General features: G+C 45.6%; 1 protein-coding gene across 1 annotated transcript in view; it reads left to right on the top strand.

Annotated features, from left to right (window-relative positions):
* Nucleotides 1-1128: 1128 nt before the first annotated feature.
* ARID1B (AT-rich interaction domain 1B) overlaps nucleotides 1129-18459 on the top strand; it is a 216945-nt gene continuing 199614 nt past the window's right edge. Inside the window, exon 1 of the mRNA XM_081998546.1 lies at nucleotides 1129-3818. Within this exon, the coding sequence (XP_081854672.1) occupies nucleotides 2028-3818 (1791 nt within the window). The 5' untranslated portion in view covers nucleotides 1129-2027. The remainder of the gene's footprint in view (nucleotides 3819-18459) is intronic.

Genomic DNA, 18459 nt, shown 5'->3' with positions numbered 1-18459 from the left:
TGACCCTTGGGTATGCACCTGATTCCCCCCACTAGAATTACTCACCATTTTTTTTCCCGCTACGTGTTTTTCTACTAGCCATATAACATTTTTGCACTTGCAGAGAGTACCAAAAAAAAAGAGGGAGAGAGAGAAAAATACAATTGTAACAGAAGTATTAGCAAGATGTACTTGACAAGCACTGAGGCTTTGCAAAACCAACTCCATAATGGAAATCAGAGTATTTCTGACTTTTCAGACAGAACTAAAATTAATAGACACTGGAATCACACTGTTCATACATTTATCAATAATCTTTGCATGTAATACAACATTATAGCGTGAAGCTTCTGCTCCTTAATGTTTTCACAGTGGATTCAAAAAAGCCTACCTACTCACAACAGCATCTTTCTTGATATGCTGCATTTTTTTCTACCGTTATTATTGAATCTCCCATTTTTCCATCTTGACATTTGACAATGTGCTTACCTTTAACAGAGCGCATAAATATATTAGTTTAAAACAGGGCGGTTTAGACCCTTACTATATTGAAAACATTCGCTAATACCCCAGTCTGCTGTATTCATAACCAAGTATTTGATCTCCTGAATGCTTTCATTAGTTGAACGTCGAGTGCGACTATTACCTTTTCGTATACTAGGGTATCATTTGTATGAAGGTAGTTATAAAAAAACCTTCAGACTGTTCTGAAAGATGGTTCAAAAATGTAGGTCAGCAGCAGCAGCAGCTTTCCATTTGGAGCAAGAGTTACTCGGGTTACATATTTTGGTTTTTGTGTTACTACGTTTTCATGAGTGTCTTGCGGGGACTGGAAATCGCCTTGTGTGGGGAAATGATTATGAGACCAAAAATGTCTCACGCTCCTTGATCAACTCTTGTTGATCTGCAAATAAGCGCACAGAACATATTGAGAACAGCCCAATATATGAAAGCATCGTCAGTGCAAATGACCGTTAGAATTTGGGGACAGCTGGACAATGTCGACAACTGCAAAGATGCGGGCGCTGCTGAATTTTAGGTTAAATTTTATACCCGTCTGCACACACAATATAAATCTTCGGCGGGGGTGGGGGGGGAAGGCTTATTTGCTTATTTTCCCGTGATCTAGCAAAGGCTTCCCTGCTCACGGAATGCAATGACACGCGAGGCTGGGGGGCAGCCTGCCGTCCTCCAAAAGTTTGTCCGGTTCATCCGCTCCAGCGCACCTGGGCCCGGCGCTGCCGGCTGCCCCTTCGCTCCCTCCCGCCGCAAGCGGCCCACGCGGGGCAGCGCCGCCACCGTCCCCCACCCCCGCCCCGCGGCGGCCCGGGGCGCCCGGCGAGGCCCGCCTCGACCCGAGTTCGGCGTTTGGCTGCCTCCTCGGCGGAGCCCGCAGAGTGCCCCGCGGCGGCGGCGACCCTCGGGCGCGCACACGAGTGGGACCCGACTACGAGCAGGGGCACCCGAGGGGACCGCGCCTCCCGCGCTGCTGCCGGCGGCGGGGAGCGGGAGCCGGAGCCGTGCGGAGTCCAGTCCGCGTTTTGCGAGTGCGCGGGAGCGATCGGGGCGGAGGGGGCGATGGCTGCCGGCGCTGGCTCGCTCGCTCGCTCATGCCATGCTGGGCCAGCGCGGCTCCGCCAGACGCGTGTTTACCCATATCCGGGTTAGAGAGGAAAGGGGGGGGAAGAGGAGAAGGGGGAAAAAAAAAAAAAAAAAAAGTTTCATTTAAACCTGAACAAAAAACTTCCAACATGAAATCACACAGCAGGAACAGGCACGGACCGTAAGGCGTTCTTACCATTTCTAATCGCAATCACGGACTCGGGGAGGGAAATTTCTGCAATTCGGTGCGTGCGGAGCGCTCCGCAGGGGATAATCTTGGCTCAGTCAAGTCCCTTCCCCGGCCGCTTCTCTTTCTGCCCCTCTCCCTCCCCCCGCCCCTGCTCGCCCCCATTTTTGCAGGGTGGGGGTGGATTTTTTTTTCTTTTTTTTTTTTTTTTGGTAGTTACTATTACCAGCACTAATTTCTCCGGACTCGCAATGTTGTGATGATCATGGCCGCGCAAGTCGCAGCGGCTCCGGCGGGTGCGAACAACAGCAAGGGCAAAGCCCCGACCCTGCCGGGCGGCCTGGGCCCGGAGCGGGGCCCGGGGGGGGCCGGGGCCGCCGCCGCCGCCGCAGGGGCTCCCGGGCCGGGGCCCGCGCTGGGGGTCGGAGAGGGGAGTCCGGCCGGCGGCAGCGGGAGCAGCGGCGGTGTGAATAATGTAGATCACCATCTCCTCCACCACCGCCACAGCGAGCCGCTGAACATGGCCAATAACGCGGCTCCCGCCGCTGCCGCCGGTAACAACAACAACAACGCCAGCGGCGGCGGCGGCGGCTCCTCGGAGCCGGCTCTGAAGGAAGGTGGAAGCTCCTCGGCGTTATCTTCATCTTCTTCGTCTTCTTCCTCCTCCTCCTCCTCCTCCTCCAACCCGGGCTCGGCCATGGAGACAGGGCTGCTCCCCAACCACAAGCTGAAGAGCGTCGGAGGCGATCACCCCGCCGCGCCGCCCCACCACCACCATGCCCACCACCCGCATCACCATGCCCACCACCACCATGCCCACCACCCGCACCACCACCACCATGCACTACAGCAGCAGCTAAATCAATTCCCGCCGCCGCCGCAGCAGCCGCCGCCTCAGCACCATCCCGTGCAGAATAACAACAGCAGCCTCGGCGGCGGCGGCAACGGCAGCAACAACAACGGCGGTGGCGGTGGCGGCGCTGCTCAGCCCAGTGCAGACATGGAGCAGCAGCAACATGGAGGAAAAGACAGTGTTTTGGGCGCTCAGGCCGAGCCGCCCCAGCAGCCGCAACAAATGCTGAATAAAGGCGCCGACGAGGAGGAGATGCCCGGCAAGATGGGCGAGCCCATCGGCGGCCGCTACGATCACCCCGGCTTGGGACCTCTGGGCGGACAGCAGCAGCCCCAGCAGCCGCCCCCGAGCGCTGGGAGCGGCGGCGGCGGCCTCGGCGGCGGCGGCGGCGGCGGGAGCGGGGGAGGCGGCGGCGGCCCCTCCGCGGTGGGTGTCTCGGAGTTCAATAGCTATTATGGCAACGCTGCCCCTGCCCCTGCCAGCAGCGCTACGGCGAGCCGCGCCGGGCCTTGCTTTGATCAACATGGCGGACAACAAAGCCCCGGGATGGGGATAATGCACCCCACGGCGGCCCCCAACAGCATGGACCCCCTGCAAAACTCCCACGAAGGTTACCCCAACAGCCAGTACAACCACTACCCGGGCTACGGCCGCGGCCCCGGCGGCGGCGGCGGCGGCGCGGGCGGCGGCGGCGCGGGAGCCGTGGCGGCGGCGGCGGCCGCCGGGGCAGGCGGCGGCGGCTACGGGGGCTCCGCGGCGGGCTACGGCGTGCTGAGCTCCCCTCGGCAGCCGGGCGGCGGCATGATGATGGGCCCCGGCGGCGGGGCCGGCCTCGGCAAGGCTGCCGCCAGTGCGGCGGCCGGCGGCTTCGCGCGGTTCTCCGGGCAGAACCAGCACCCGTCCGGGGCCACCCCTACCTTGAACCAGCTGCTCACGTCCCCCAGCCCCATGATGCGGAGCTACGGCAGCAGCTACCCCGACTACAGCAGCCCCAGCGCCCCGCCGCCGCCGCAGCCCCAGCCCCAGGCAGCGGCGGCGGCCGCCCCGGGAAGCCAGCAGGCAGCGGCGGGCATGGGCATGGGCAAGGACATGGGCGCCCAGTACGGAGCGGCAAACCCGGCCTGGGCAGCGGCACAACAAAGGAGCCACCCGGCGATGAGCCCCGGGAGCACCGGGCAGGCCATCAGCAGAACCCAGGTAACCCCCCGCGCTCGACTAGTGACGGCTCCCCGCGTCCGTGCCACTCGCGTCGGGGTCCGAGTTTCTTTATAATTCACTTTTTTCCTCTTCCCACCAACCTCCTTTCTTTTTTCCTCTTTTTTTTTTCCCTTTTGTTTTGTTTTGTTTTGCCCCCCCCCCCCCGGGCCAGTTCTGCTCCTCGCTGCCTCCGCAGCTAGGGTGAGCAGCGCACAATGCGCGGCCCCGCCGGGGCCGTCGGAGTGCGGCTCTTCCCGGGCCCCGTTAATGGTGGTGTTTTTTTTTCCCCCTCCACTTTGGAACAGCGAGGGAGAGGCGCGGGGCCCGGAGGCCACGCAGCGTGGGACGGGTGCATTTTGTAACCGGGGTGCCGGACCCGCGGGATTGCGTCCATTATCTTCCACGGGGCTTTTTTTTTTTTGGGGGGGGCGGTTTGTTTAGCTCCTTTTTCCCTCCTCTCGCTTTTTAACCTGTGGGGTTTTTTTTGGAGCGGAACGAGTCGCGCCGTCGCACGCTCGTAGCAAATTAGTTTGTCACCGACGGGGTTACTGCAGCGAGCCCCACGGAACGCGGCCGGGCTCCTTTTTTGACTGTGGGAAGAGCGCGCGTGTGTGCGTGCGCGCGTGTTGCGTGCGTGTGCCCGCGCCTTAGGCCGCGCGGCGCGGGCCGGGGCGCGTGGGGTGCCTGGGTCCGGTGACCTTAAGGGGACTTGCCCACCCGCAGAAGCGCGCGTGGGCGAGAGCGCGCGCACGCCTCACTACGTTTCTCTCCTCGAACACACGCGGAAATCCAAACCTGGGGGGGAGACGACGACACAAAAAAAAAACCAAACAAACGAAAAGTCCTTGGCGTCCGTGAAGGGGCGCGGGCGCCGGGCGGGCCGCCACCCCCGTCCGCACCCCCTGCCCCAGCCCGGTGACTCCGCCGATCTATCGATAGATCGATCGATAGATCGGCGCAATGATCGCGGGGCGGCGGCCCGCGGCGCAGCGCTGATCCGGGGCGGGCGGCGGGGAGCCGCCGGGCCTGGCCGGGCGGTCGTGCCCCGCTGGAAGGCTGGGCCCGAGGAGCGGCCGGGCCTCCTCCGCCAGGTTCGGAATTTGAATTGTGGAGGTAAACTGGCTGCAACCGTCTCCAGACAGCTGCCTCCGAGTTGACATCTAATCTGCCATCTGATTGGCTCCCCGCTCGCCATTGGGCACCTCGCGCCGCTGATGTAAATAGAAGTGCTGAGCGGCGCAGTCACAGGAACCCCCGCCGCAAATAACGCCCGCCGGGCGCGCCGGCCGGGCGCGCGGCGCGGGGAGAGGCCCCGGCCTCACCGGCGCGGTGAAAAGCCAGGGGCGCCTCTCCCCCCCCCCCCCAATCCACTTGGGTTAGATGGAGTGGTTTCTTTGGGCATCGATTTATTTATTGTTTCAGATTTCTAATTCTATGCTAATTGGAGGCGGTAGGGGAGTATCTTGTAATAACAGCGCTTGGACGAGGATGCGGGATTTCAAGTTGCGCTCGTGGCTCTGAAAACATTTTGTAACGTTGCGGCTTGTGGATGTTGTGCAAGGGGTTAGGTTTGTGTAAAAAAAAATTAATCCAAGTACTAATTTCATTACATTTCTATTAGCTCGATACCTAACCTGTGCATGCCTCTTAAAAAAAACATCTTGTTTGCCTGGAGCCGCTGTAGGTGAGAAAACGCCGTGTATCGTACAAAGACGGGAAGAAGGAGCCGTTCTGTCAGAGCTGGCATTTGGTTCATCTCGGCAACGAATCCAGATATTTGGGGGGAAATGTGCTTTTGAATTGTGGTTAGAATACTTCAAGAAGCATCGGGAATTGTTGATCTCATCATTTTTCTACACAAGTGGGAGACTAGGCTTGAATTCTCAGTAGGAAAGTGAATTGTGTTAAATGGAGTAGTGCATTAGAATTTTATGGGTTTCTTTTCTCTTCAACAAGATCTTTCTATTAAGAACTGTTAAATCTTTTAATACCTTTTAACAACGAGGACTGGCAGGAACAAATGCAGGTGTATGCTTTTGGGGTCCTCAAACGGCTGGATTTTTCCATAAAGTAATGAACAGGACCTGGAGAAAACATCGCTTAGTACTGTGAATGGTGTATTAATCCTGAAAAAACAACAGAGACCCTGGAGAGGCTGGCCGTATGTGTGTTTGTCTACTTCCAACAGACCACTCCTGTCATGTTTTTAGTTTTTATTCCATTTCCTTTCTGTTTCTTCCAGGGAAATGAGATTTTTTTGGTGAGTGTTAATTTTTACCTTTTTTAATTTGCAGTGGTAAAAGGGTCACTGAAAACCATAACGTAATCAGGCCTCATATGCATAACCTTTCATAATTAATTAAAAAATATTTGCATTGTCAGCTTGCTTTTAAACACAGGTAGTTCAGAATTCATGGCTTTAAAAGCTAGGAGAATCATCATTAGATAGACACAGTACATGTTAGTTCAGAGTGCTATTTCTTCACGTCAGAAATTGTTTAAAGTATTTTATTTTTATTGGATGAGTGAGAGTAAATTCATTATGTCCTCAGTATGACCCTTAGAAATACTTCCTTATATTTATGGATTTACATCCTCTCTCACAGATTTTTTTTTTTTTTTTTTTAACCATAAGAATTAGGATGCATCTTAGAAGGAATAGTCTGACAAGGGCACAATTTCTTTGATTTTTTTAAAAAAATTATTATTACTATCTTTTTCCTCAAAGTAATTGTCATAAAGGTAAATCATCTGTGTACTTTTTATTATGATTTTTCCATCTAACCAGTAAGTGATGAGAGAAGACATTTTCTTAGATTTTAAATTAATATTTTTTAATGTATAAAATAGGTTGTGCTAAATAAAAAATACTTAGCTTACAGAACACAATTATTTTTGTAAATTGTTTTTTATTTTTAGTTCCCATGTGTCACTCTCCATGTATGTTATTTCATTACACAGAGAAATTGATTGCTTTTTGAAAGAGAAAACCAGGATATTCAGTCCAGCATTTGAACAGAAGGCTTCTCTCTATTTTTTTTTTTTAAATAATCTTCTGTGTATACTCTATATATGTGTATACACACATTAGAATATACTCACTGTCATGTGTCTTTGCAAAGCAGATGATGATTGGCCCCTACGCCTATAAGAAACTGTTGTGCTGTGAACAGAGAAAAAGGACCGTCAGTAGGCTGCAACATCTGAGATAGTTGTTCAGGAAATTCTTGCCTCAGCATGGGTAATTTTTGTAACATGCAGAACTGTTGTGTCCCACTCTGGACTGACTTCTATGTTTGTCCAGCCTATTAAATTATTTGAGAAGATTTTGCTTCCATTTCATTTAATCGTCTTACCCAATGGTGAAATGGGGTGTAAGCTTGAAAAAGAGACCTCTTGTTTCTGAAGAAACACATGCATTTTCAAAGCAGATGGATATCGCTCATGCGGATACAGTGATTTGATTGTGGAGGAGTTGTGTGGTGCCTAGTACAGTACCTTGTCATTCAGTTATTTTGATTATTGATTAATTTCTTGTCAGCGTACAGATTCTTAGAGTCCTGAGGCTCCTTTTATTCTTCACTTCTGATTTGCACTGCAGTAGCTTAACACAGTAGCTGGCCTCTGTGTGTGTGCTTTATAGACATCTTACTCCTTTGTGCACATGTGTAAGATTTTTACATACACTTACACACAAAGAGAGAGCCTGGGTCTTTTCAGGAGTACCTGTATAGCATACGGTATATAGCAAGTGTTAGAAAAAAACCCGTCGAGCTGCTCTAAGTGTGTGTGTATCAGTCGTTTGTTTTGCAGCAGAGAAACTCGGAACATGCCTGATTCTGCAGCTCTTTTTATGCCAAATAGATTGCCCGTATTGGGAGTTCTGGCTAAGCCAAGGCTGCAGAATCATGTCCTGTGCCTGAAGGCCATTAAACAGCTGTTAGTGTGGTGAATAGATTCTTGATGTCTCAATGGGAGAATAAAATATATTTTACCCTGTGCATTTTCAAATAAACAGTTTAGTATTCACATAGCTTTTATTTAGAAGTAGCAAGTAGCAATGTGCTCAGTTACTAGCATCTATATATATATTATGACCATATATTTGACACTTTGTGGTTTGGTGTTCAGTTATTGGTTTCTGTAGTAGCACTTATGCCTACATGTTGAACAGCAGGACCCTGTGTACGAGCTACAGTAAAGAGAGAGAGATGCAAACCTGTCTCTGCTGTATTACTGCCTTCATCATGTAAGGATTCTACAACTAAGCAGTCCATGACTGTCTTTTTGGCATTCTGATTCAAATCTGTGGAGATGAAAACTAAGGCGTTTAATCTGTTGCTAAATTTTCTGGTTAGATACGTGACACAAAATTTTTGAAATCACTAAGCACGGTCTGTTAAGTCATGCTGTTTCATTCCGAAACAGTATCTTAGTTAAAACTGGATGAAATTCGTGCAGTGAAGATGAGTTTCAATAGCTACTGATAGGTCTTTTTCTTACTTTTGCACCTCAAATGTTTTATTATAGGTATTTTGAAATTCTCATTGCTAATGTGAGAATGGCAGTAGTTTATTTATCCTTTTGTCCTTGAGATTGTACCTGTGTCCTAACTAGTTACATTTCGGTACTTTTTCAAAATGTGCCGTTTATCGGGAGGCTTTGAAGGTTCTCTGTGGATATGTAAAGTAGTGTTGCCACGCTCACTGTGCTTGCATGCTCAAGGCTGCAGAATTTCAGTAGCATGTGTTTGTGGTAGGCTAACTTGCTAGAATATATTTTAGAATTGTGATTATTAAGCTACTTGGGGAAAAAAACTTTTTCTTTCAATTTTGGGGCTATTTACATAGGGCTAAATACATGTTTTGGTAAGAGTGAATGAGGACTTTAATTAAACTTAAATTAAAAGTATGCCGTAGTGGTTTTCAAATTTGTTTTGAAAACTAGAAATAGAAAAGTGGTACTAAGCAGTGTTGTTTTTATATCGCTCGCTGCTGAGAGAAGCAAATAAATGTAATATGTGAAAATCTGGCAGAGCCAATCGTATTAGAGTAAAATCTATTTTAAAGAAGCCTTACCTGTTAATAAATTTAAATATTTTTTTTTTGGTAAACCTGAAAGGTTTCTGTACATCTGATGCATGTTTTGCCATTCAGATCATAAGGTTACCTTTTGAATTTTCCTGTAATCCTGTTCATGCTCAGTTTCACACACAAATGCTGATGTGCTGGCACAGTGCTGCAGTGTTTGCATTGCAGGTGGGCCAGAGGATTTCTGTTGTTGTACTTCCAGTTCTGGGAGTGTGGCATCCAGTGATCCATCAGGAACAACATGTCAGCTTCCAAAAGGGCCAAACCCATCCAGGGTGGCATTCCACTGCTGTCGAGGAATGCTCAGGGATGAATGTATCCCAAGATATCTATGTAATTTGTGAACAGTGCATTTTGGAGACAGCAGATGGCTAATTTGTATGGGATTGCTTTTAACTACCTTTATTTTCTCAGCAGCAATGATCCGAGTGCGTTCGATCTTTACACTCTATTTCCAGTGTGCCTTGCTCTGGAGTGAGAGATGGTTCTTCCTGTATCTACAGGAGGCACATAACATACACCTTCCTTCAGGCAGGCACCTTGGCACAACTGAAAACAGGGTCTCTTAGAAATAAATAGGGTCTTGGTGCCATAAACTTTTAGCTTTTGAATAAATACAGTCTTACAGTGAGCACATTCTGCTGTGGGAGAATTTAAGCTTTACAGGCATCTATTCAGGCAACTGGGAAGACAAATGACAGAGCGAAACGAGGGATTTGTCTGCTGTGTCAATATAGTCACCTTAAATTAAAGGCACCATGATCTAAAATTCAAGTATTCCGTGCGCTGTTTTATCATTCCATACTCAACGTCACCTATATAAAGTCACTGGATTTCTCATAGAAATTAAACCGAGGAAAATGGAGTTGAGCAAGTGCCCAGGAGCTTAGCTGGTGTTGCAGAGCTTCCCTTCTGATGAATACGATGCACAGAGCACCAGTATGTGCTGGGGTGGACGGGGGTGCATGCACAGGCTTCCTTATCACCAAGTCTGGTTGTTTTATCTGGCAGATAAATTATCTTCATTTTTAAAGTGAGAAATTTTGATGCAGAAATCAGAGTTGTTGTGTCTTGTTTAAAGATTGCTTTTCATGTGGGAATTGTTCTTGCTGCAAATATCAAGTATCTTTTAGCAAACTTTGTGTTCCCTGTATAGGTAGCTTACTTCATCTGAAGGCACCTGCAACTATTTAGAAAGCTGTCTAACCTAAGGTCATTATCCTGATGCTATTATCAAAATGTTTCTTTTATGTTTATTAAAACCTATGTGAAATCTGTGTAAAAGTTTTCAGCGAGTACGATTTGAAAGGGTGTTAATATATTGTGCGTTTATATTCCATATATAGTGGAAACGTTAATTTCCTTATAAAATGCCAAACTAAGTCGTGGGGCTGCTGAATTTCTGAATGGGCAGTGGCCAATTTGTGAATATAAAACAGAGTTTGATGGTTCTGCCGTGTGTAAGGAATTGCTTTTATTACAGAACCATTGGTGTTTGATCTACTTGCATATTACTTCTTGCATTTGAGTCATGGTGGGTTCAGTAACTATGACAGAAGGACTGAGCATGTGTAGAAGCATGTAATCTATTTATTAGTTTCCTTTCTTCAATTTCAAGAACTGCTAGTTAGTTCATCTTTTGCACCTGAACTTGCCCAATTGCCAAATGGTGTTCTGCATTTAAGAGTTCGCTGCTGTGCCCTCTTTTCTCCCCTTGCTTTGTAGCCTTCTCAGACTTGAAAAAATACTGAATTTAGGTTTGTCATCTGATAAGTGTTTATGAAGGGGTCCATCTGAGTGATAGGCATGCTGGCACTTTCATCCGTAGGGCTGTATCACTGCCACCCCCATCAGTCTCTTTCTGACCATTGTGGGAGTGGGGAATGAATTTTCTCCTAATCTTTTTTCTGGGCCACCCCTTTGAAAGAAATTAGAGGTATGTGGCTTTTTGTTTGCTACTTATTTTCTTTACATAAAAAATTATGAAAATGGGAAAAAATCTTAATCAATAAACTTCCCTTTTTTTTTTTTCCCCTTTTCAGGGGTTAGTGTGTTAGTTGTGTTACTAATAGGCTCTTTTAAGCTTCTACTCTAAACTGTTAAACTCAGGATTTTTTTTTTTTTCTGTGAGAACTTTGTTTGGAATTTATCTTAGGTATCTAATTACTCAAAAAAATAAACCTTCTGTGGCAGGAGTTTCTGTTGGACGTTAGTAATATTTACCACTGTTAGTTACGGAATGGTTTTGATTCTGCAAAGTTACTGAATCAATGTATTTGCCCTTTAAAGGCCACGTGGCCAGGACCACTGTGAAGTTTTGTTGTAGCTACATAGTTAGGTTCAGGGAATTAATTGCATCCTTGACTAATACGGGTTGTGGCAAACCCTTTTGTATTTAGCTTACCATCGGGGTGGTAGTGTATCTGCACCGGCAGAATAACAGCCTGTCTTGAGGGGTTTACAGGTACGGCTGTGAAGATAGAGGTAATCTGCCGAGTTTTTCCCAGAGTGGGTAGTTCCACAACATGTTTTGGTCCCATTTTAAAAGCGTGATCAGTGTTAATGCAGGAAGGAGAGGGCTGTCTTGCTGTAGCACGATCCCTGGTAGAGCTGGCTGACACAGAAGGAAGGACCTGAAGTTTGAGTATGGTTGGTTTTTGTTTGTTTGAGTAAAGAAAGAAAATGGGTTCAGAAAATCCCAAAAGGAGAGATCCTGTTTTAAAACCTAATTGTAGTCATGTGTGCTGTTCCCAGTGTGGACAAGGCTTAATTCACAGATTGATTGAAGTGGAATAGTGCCTTCTTTGCACAAGCAGTGAATTCAGCCATGGTAAGTAAATTATGTGACTTCAGGAACATGGAATTAGGAGAGGATTGGTGCAGGAATTCTGGATAGCTGTCTGCTGACTGCATGGTAGCTGGTTTCACTGTTGGATGCCTCAGTTTCCCTATCTTAAAATAAGGTTAGTATTTGCCTCATTTAATTATGTGAGTTTGATGTGTTGTTTTAATTACAGTGTTGTGCAGAATAAACAGGCAGCCTGAATACTTGTTACGTGTGAAGGTATCCAGTCTGCACTGTACCTTCCTCTCTGTACTTGTTTGGATGGGATCTGAGAGTAGGTGTTCCCAACATTGATCATGTTATTTGGTTAGCTTGTCAGACTTACTTGTTTGTAAGCAAGGTGCTGAAACATCAGCTCTGAAAATTTCTTTTGAAAGCACAAGGACAGGATTTGTAGTTTTTAGATTTTATTCTTTTAAAGTTAAAAATAAAGATAAGGAGGTTTGTTTTGACAGCATCAAAGGGATATGCTGGTTTATTTGCAGCCTTTGATTTGGATGGAATGTATGGAGTTCTGTTTTTTTTTTTGTGTGTAGCAATTTATGTTGTGAATATTTTGGATGTTCTGTTTATGTGAAGTGATAGTATTGATGTCTTACTTTCAGGCATGATTTATGGAAAGTAATTGTGCTTTTGTGATTTTTTTTTTTTAATTCAGTGTTTCTTAGTTGCTTGAAATTCCCAAGTTGAGAAAAATGAGCATGTTCTTTAGAGCTGTTGCTGTTTTAAGATATTTACAGATGGTCATAGATAGAGGCTATTTAAAGCAATATTTCTGGAAAAATACAGCTAGGTACATTTGAGGCTTCCTTAGTTGTGTACCAGCAATAGCAAAATAATTTTACTTGGCACTTTTCTTACATTTAAAAGCCCTTCCTTCCTATAAACAGGAAGGTGGATTTCTGTGGGGCAGGTAACTTCATGGTGCCCTGTATCCAGCGGTAATGAGAAGTGCCAGGAATATATAGATGGACATTAGCTGGTTGCGTCCTGTTTTCTGTAATTTGTTTCAAAGTGAAGTTTCGCTTGATTGAGGGATTTCCAGCCTGCAGAAACTGCTGACTGGCGATCGGGGTTTCCCCGAGGGGGAGAGGAGAGCGGGCTGGGTTCTGGGGATGATTACAAACATGGTATTTGTAGCGCCTGTAAAAGTTTCACACATGAAGCAAACTAGTTAGCTTGTATGGCGTCACATGATCAAAATATTTTTCCCCTTGCCGCTGCCAGAAGCTATCTATTGCTTTTCAACAATCTCGCCCGTCAGGCAGCGGGCCAGGGCGTGCGAGGAGGCCCCTTACGTGAGCTGCTCTATTCTTCACCTCCCCGGCTGGGGTGCCCTGACCTTCACATATGTAGATGAGCCATGTGCTCCTTCAATTGAAACTTGCTGCCTCAGGAAGAAAGGGGTTGGTTGTGTGTTTTTTTTCTTCTCTTTCTTTTTTTTCCCCCCCCCCCGTCTTTTTATTCCTCGGGGAATTTGACAGTCATTCATCCCTGACCTGGGCAGAGGTAATGCAAGGAAATGGGATTCGGATGGCGTGTGGGGAGGCGGTGTGTGCGGGCAGCCGCTGCCTCACCTGCCGGGGGGAGAGGGACGCCTGTCCCGGAGGTGAGCAGCTGTAGGAAACGCCCATGGAAAGGGAGAGGTTTGGGGAATATTTTGTTTATTTCCAAGGATAGCTCTTGGCCGTCTGTCACGTAGCTGCCTTTCGAAGAAGGTTTTTCCCTGCGTGACTCTCTGCCTTCACACCTTTGAAACGTTGCTAGGTGGAGTATTTCTAGTGGTTTTCTTTAAGTGAAACTTTATTTACATTTAAAATGGTATTTTTGCTGATAGAGATACTGTGTGTGTTTGTCTTGTCTGTTATATTTTGTTTTATGATACATTTTTTTTCTTTTGAACCCTGAAGCTAACATGCATCGCTTGTGATAGTTCCCCCAACATGGCAGAAAAGCATTTTTTCTGCTAACAAACTGTAGAGGCTACTACTATGGTGATATTTTTGAGATTTTTTAACTTCGTAAAATACTCTTTTTGTTGTTCTTGAACATGTGGTATGCAAATACAGGGGAAAATAGTGCTACAAAGCATTTTGTTGTGGGTTTTTTTAAGTATTAAAAACACATTTTGCTTTTCTAATAAACCCCATAACCAGACCTTTTCATGTTTTGATATAAATAGCAATTACGCTAACTGGGATCCAACCACAATGAAAAAAAAAAACCAAACATTTAAAATCATTCAGAAGAAAAGTTCCCAACTTAATTGAGCTCTTCCTTTAAAGAGGAGGGGCTGATTGGGCAGCAGCCGAAGCAAACTGCCTTGCGTTTTAGAAGAGTTTTCTTGAAGAGCTCAATGTGTTGGCATAGTTGCCAACATTTAAAAATAAAGATTTTTCCAAGAATTAGCTAGGGATCTCAGGGCTACCACAGCCTAAGCTGCCGAGAGTTTTATGTGTGAATGCTGGTGACAATAGGAACGTTTTCTGGATGAATTAAGACACTCAAAAAGTTTTAGGTTTAGGTACTGGGTTGGTTTTCTCATATATTGGGGTAGCATTTAGGCATTTGGTTGTTCATGAGGAGCTTTACAAACATGGCACTTTGTGAACAAGCAGTGGAGAGGGATTGATTGTCCCAGGAAGACTTTGCATAGCCCCCCCCCTTCCTCATTTTAGTACTTCAAGGCTCATTTTAACAGTAATAATAACGACATTCTCTGTTATTAGGAGGAGGGTCAGGGAGGGCCTGAGTGAGCTGTTACTTTGCTGGAGTGTGGTTGTCGGAATGGTAGATGCATTCCTCTATTTTTTCTGGATATTCTGACACTATTATGTGTCAGCTCTGTTGTGGGATCTGGTTGCTCAAGGCTTTTCCTCTGCATTTTCTCCTGCAGGGAGTGAGAGATTTATCTGTGGATTATTTGCTTCTGTCTCACTTCTTTCCTTCCTGAAGTTATACTACTTTTCGTGTATCAAAACGTTGTCATCTCTTTTTGCTCCTTTATCTTGTGATGCTTCTTTTTCCTTCTTTAAATGTTACCTACAAATTCCTGTCTGTCTTGCTTTCTAAATCATTGGGAGTGAGAGAGAAGCCATCCTTATTGTATTCTGCCACTTTACAGTAGTGTGACCATATATATGAAAATACAGAAAGATAGCTCTTGGGTGATCCTGGTACCCATCCCTCCCTCCGATTTGCATTTGCTCCTCTCTGTCCTACAAGGAATCTGTGCACAAAAGTTGTTGGGGAAGGGGTCATAGCAGGGAAAGTGCCTTCACTAGCCAGCTTCCTGTGTAGGTTCTTCTAGTGACTGAAGGTCAAGCTGCATTTAGGAAAAAAAAAGCCACCAAAAAAATCAACCAAGCAAACCTCCAAATCCTGGCAAGACTTGGCAGTGTAATAGGAGGAATCATACAAGTGGTTATGTGTGAGTGATAGTGCCATTTTTTTTTCCAGGTTCCTCTAATGCTGATCCTCTAAGTAATAGTAGACTTAGAGAAAAGAGGGAAAAAAATAAAAACGACAAAACCAAGCTGGAATGTAAATGTGATGTGCACAGTTTCTTTACTTTTTACCTGGCATGGCAGCTGTAATTAAAAAAAAATCTTTCTGTATTTGCCCAGAAGATAACTTGAAAAGATGTCAGCATGAAAATTGAAGTGTGGTGTTGCTGTGTATGTGGAAAGTGTAGAAAAGACAGGAACTGAGGAAACACTTTGTGTGTAATTGTCTATATTAAGTAGTCAATGTAGTGTGCTAGATGCAGTCTGTGCAATTTTATAGTACCTGATATTTCATTTTATAGAACAGATTTCATTCTCCTCAGAAGATTGGGGGTGTAGAGGGAAGCAAGCTGCCAGTGATGTCTGGTTGTTATTCCACTGTGTCATGTTTTCATTGGGGCAATGTAGCTTGTTCAGACGGTGAATGAAACCTGTTTAAAAACTTAGTTGAGGTCCTGTCGTTCTAGGAAAATACCTTAGGAATTCAAAGAACAACAAAGGCCAATTTCTTTTTATGTGGTAGTCTCCATATTCTGTTGCTTTGCCTCTAAGAAGACGTAGATGCTTATTTGCAACAATTCTTATTCCTTTAAAATAGTTACTTGTCTTTTAGGTTTGAAAAAGCTGAATCTGACCCTGTTTGTTCCTTCTCTCTACTCCTGCTTTTTAACACTCAGTTTAAATTTTTTCTTTGCTTGGGGTTGATGTCTTCCTTAGAGATGGATGAAGAAAATAGCTGCTTTTTGCTAAAGGCTGCAGCTGGTCATGGCATGATAACAGAAGGTTCAAATAATCACGATTTCTGATGGCATTTTTACTTCTTTGAAATCCTTGAATTCGCACATGGTTGTCTGTCTTACTTGGGCAAGTTGTCTCAGCCAGGCTGCCAAGAATAGGTGGAAATGTAGTTTTTATTTCCAGAAGTGGTGTTCTATATCCCATTGTAAGACCGAAGAAGACAAGGAACATGACTTTTTTATTCTTGTTTTTTTTTCTCCAAACGTTTGTCTGATACTGAGCATTCAGTAGCATGTTGTCTGTCATTTTTAGATTGGGAATAAAGGGGAATGTTTTTTTAAAATTGTGTTCATTCTTTAGACATTTATCATAAGATCCAAGTGGGTATTTCTCAAAAAGGCATCTTTTTATTCTTCTTGGCTTTTGAGGATCAGGGCCTGAAACAAAGAGCAAATCAGCAGGAGAAAGGTTGTAACACATAAATATACAGGAAAATGTGTTGAACTAAATGGACATGTGCCACAACAGGCACATGTCCATTTATTTCTGGCTACCAAGCCAGAATTTCCTTGGGGAAACTGAAGAAAACTTGAAGACTTACTTTGTTTACCTGTGCATCTTTCTGCCACCTTTTGTTATACTCCTTGGGCACTCTTTTTATCAAGTTTTGTGTTGCTGAAAGATCTTACACCAAAGGGTAAGTCTGATGGTCGTCTGAAGCTGATACAAGGCTTCAGGTCTGCTGAAAAGACCAGTCCCACCATTTTATCAGCTCCCTGCCGCTTTCCTTGTGTCATAAAGTGAGTCGCATCAGCTTGCTGGTTTGTCTGAAAACTAATCCTGCCAAACAAAACCTGTGAATGGTTCCCTTTCAGCCAGGTCATGGAGCTGATCTGACTTGCAGCGCAATCTTTCCAGCACAGAGGTAAGGCACGGCAAGGGAGAGCATGGCAAGTTCAGGTGAGAGTCAGGGCAGGACAGCCCTTTTTGGTGGAGGTAGAGACTTCTATCAGCTTAAACCCATGATGAGACTGTATCTTGAGTGTAAAATTACTCTGTAGATAATGGCAAATATTTAATTTTTCAACATTTCTCTGGGGCAGGAAATCATTGTTATTCTCCTCTTAAAAAGGAAGGAAGCTGAGGCAGAGAGTAAAAGATTTTTTTTTTTTCCCCATGCAAGATTGTAATTGTACAGAATACACTGATTGCCGTGGCCAAATAAGCCTTAAGTATCTTTGAAATACTGGATTTCAAGGTTGGTACTCATCTAACCATATGTATTGTAGGCATTTATACCTGATCTTTTTGTGTGGGCTTTCCTTCCCTTTGGTGTAAAGAAATAGTCATTTCTTGCTGTGAATCATCTCATCCTAAAGTAGACATGTAATGCGGGTCTAATGAATCATGCTCCTAAAGTTACATGTTTTTCCCCTTGCTCTAAAGAAAGCCTAAGCCGATAAGCTCAGGTGTTGATGTCAAAGGGCAGGTGAAATTAATTCCTTCCACTATTTATAGTGTTTTCAAATCATACAGGCAAATGACTCCAGACTCCTGTTGGAGTTCTGGTCTAACCTTCCTCTTGTTATCTTGCTAACCCATTAGAACTAATGGTTTTAATACCCATTTGCTGTTAAGCTTGATACGTTTCTTTTTTGTTGTCCTTTTTTATAATACCTATTCAGATGTTTTTCCTACTGTTGCTTCTCTTTTGATATGTTAAATTTTTGCATGCAAGAACTGCCAGTGTTTCTTTTCAAGCATATTTGCAGGTTTGAAACATACTGGCAAATTTGAAAGTATCAGGATGAATTTCCAGATCAGTGGGCCTTAACGCTTAGGTACGCAATTTCCATACAGAGATGCAAGTTTTTGATTTGGCAATAGGGCGGCAGTTTTGTTGCGTAGATGCTGCTTCACAGTCCATTGAAAACTCTTTGCCTGTTGCTGGCACTTCAGCCATGGCTAAGTGGACATGTCTGCCGTGGTGGTGGTGGTCCTTGCCCAGCGCTGGTGTTCCCTGTGGCTCGGCCCTCCAGCTGGTGCCCCACTGGGTCAGTCTGTGTGGCATCACGCAAGGCAGCAAACCCCATGAGGTCTTTGGCAGGGCTGAGAGGGTGTGCTGGGCATGGGGAGGAAGGAAGGGGCAGCCCTGTCAAGGGATCTCTGCCACCGAGGGAGCTGGTGTCTGTGGGAGCAAGCAAGGTGTGTTTGGAGTGCTGGGGATATATTCCAAAACCAAAGTGATGAAAGCTGGTGTAATGCTGAGGGATGAAATTGTTCAGAAGTACAAAAGAAAACACGGGGATGCCCAACCTGCAAAGAGTTCTTTTTTTGGCAATGCAGTTTTTTTTACAAAATGGTTAAGGAAGAAAAACCACATTTTGCAAAAGGGATTTACCTATGTGTCCTGCAAATGGTTACTGTAATCCTTAATTACCTCTAGGGTCACTTAACCGTTT

Source organism: Phaethon aethereus (assembly GCF_964289735.1).
Source record: "Phaethon aethereus genome assembly, chromosome: 3".
NCBI classification, from domain to species: Eukaryota; Metazoa; Chordata; class Aves; order Phaethontiformes; family Phaethontidae; genus Phaethon; species Phaethon aethereus.
Note: the sequence above shows the minus strand (reverse complement) of the source record. Positions and strands in the feature narration are given on the sequence as shown.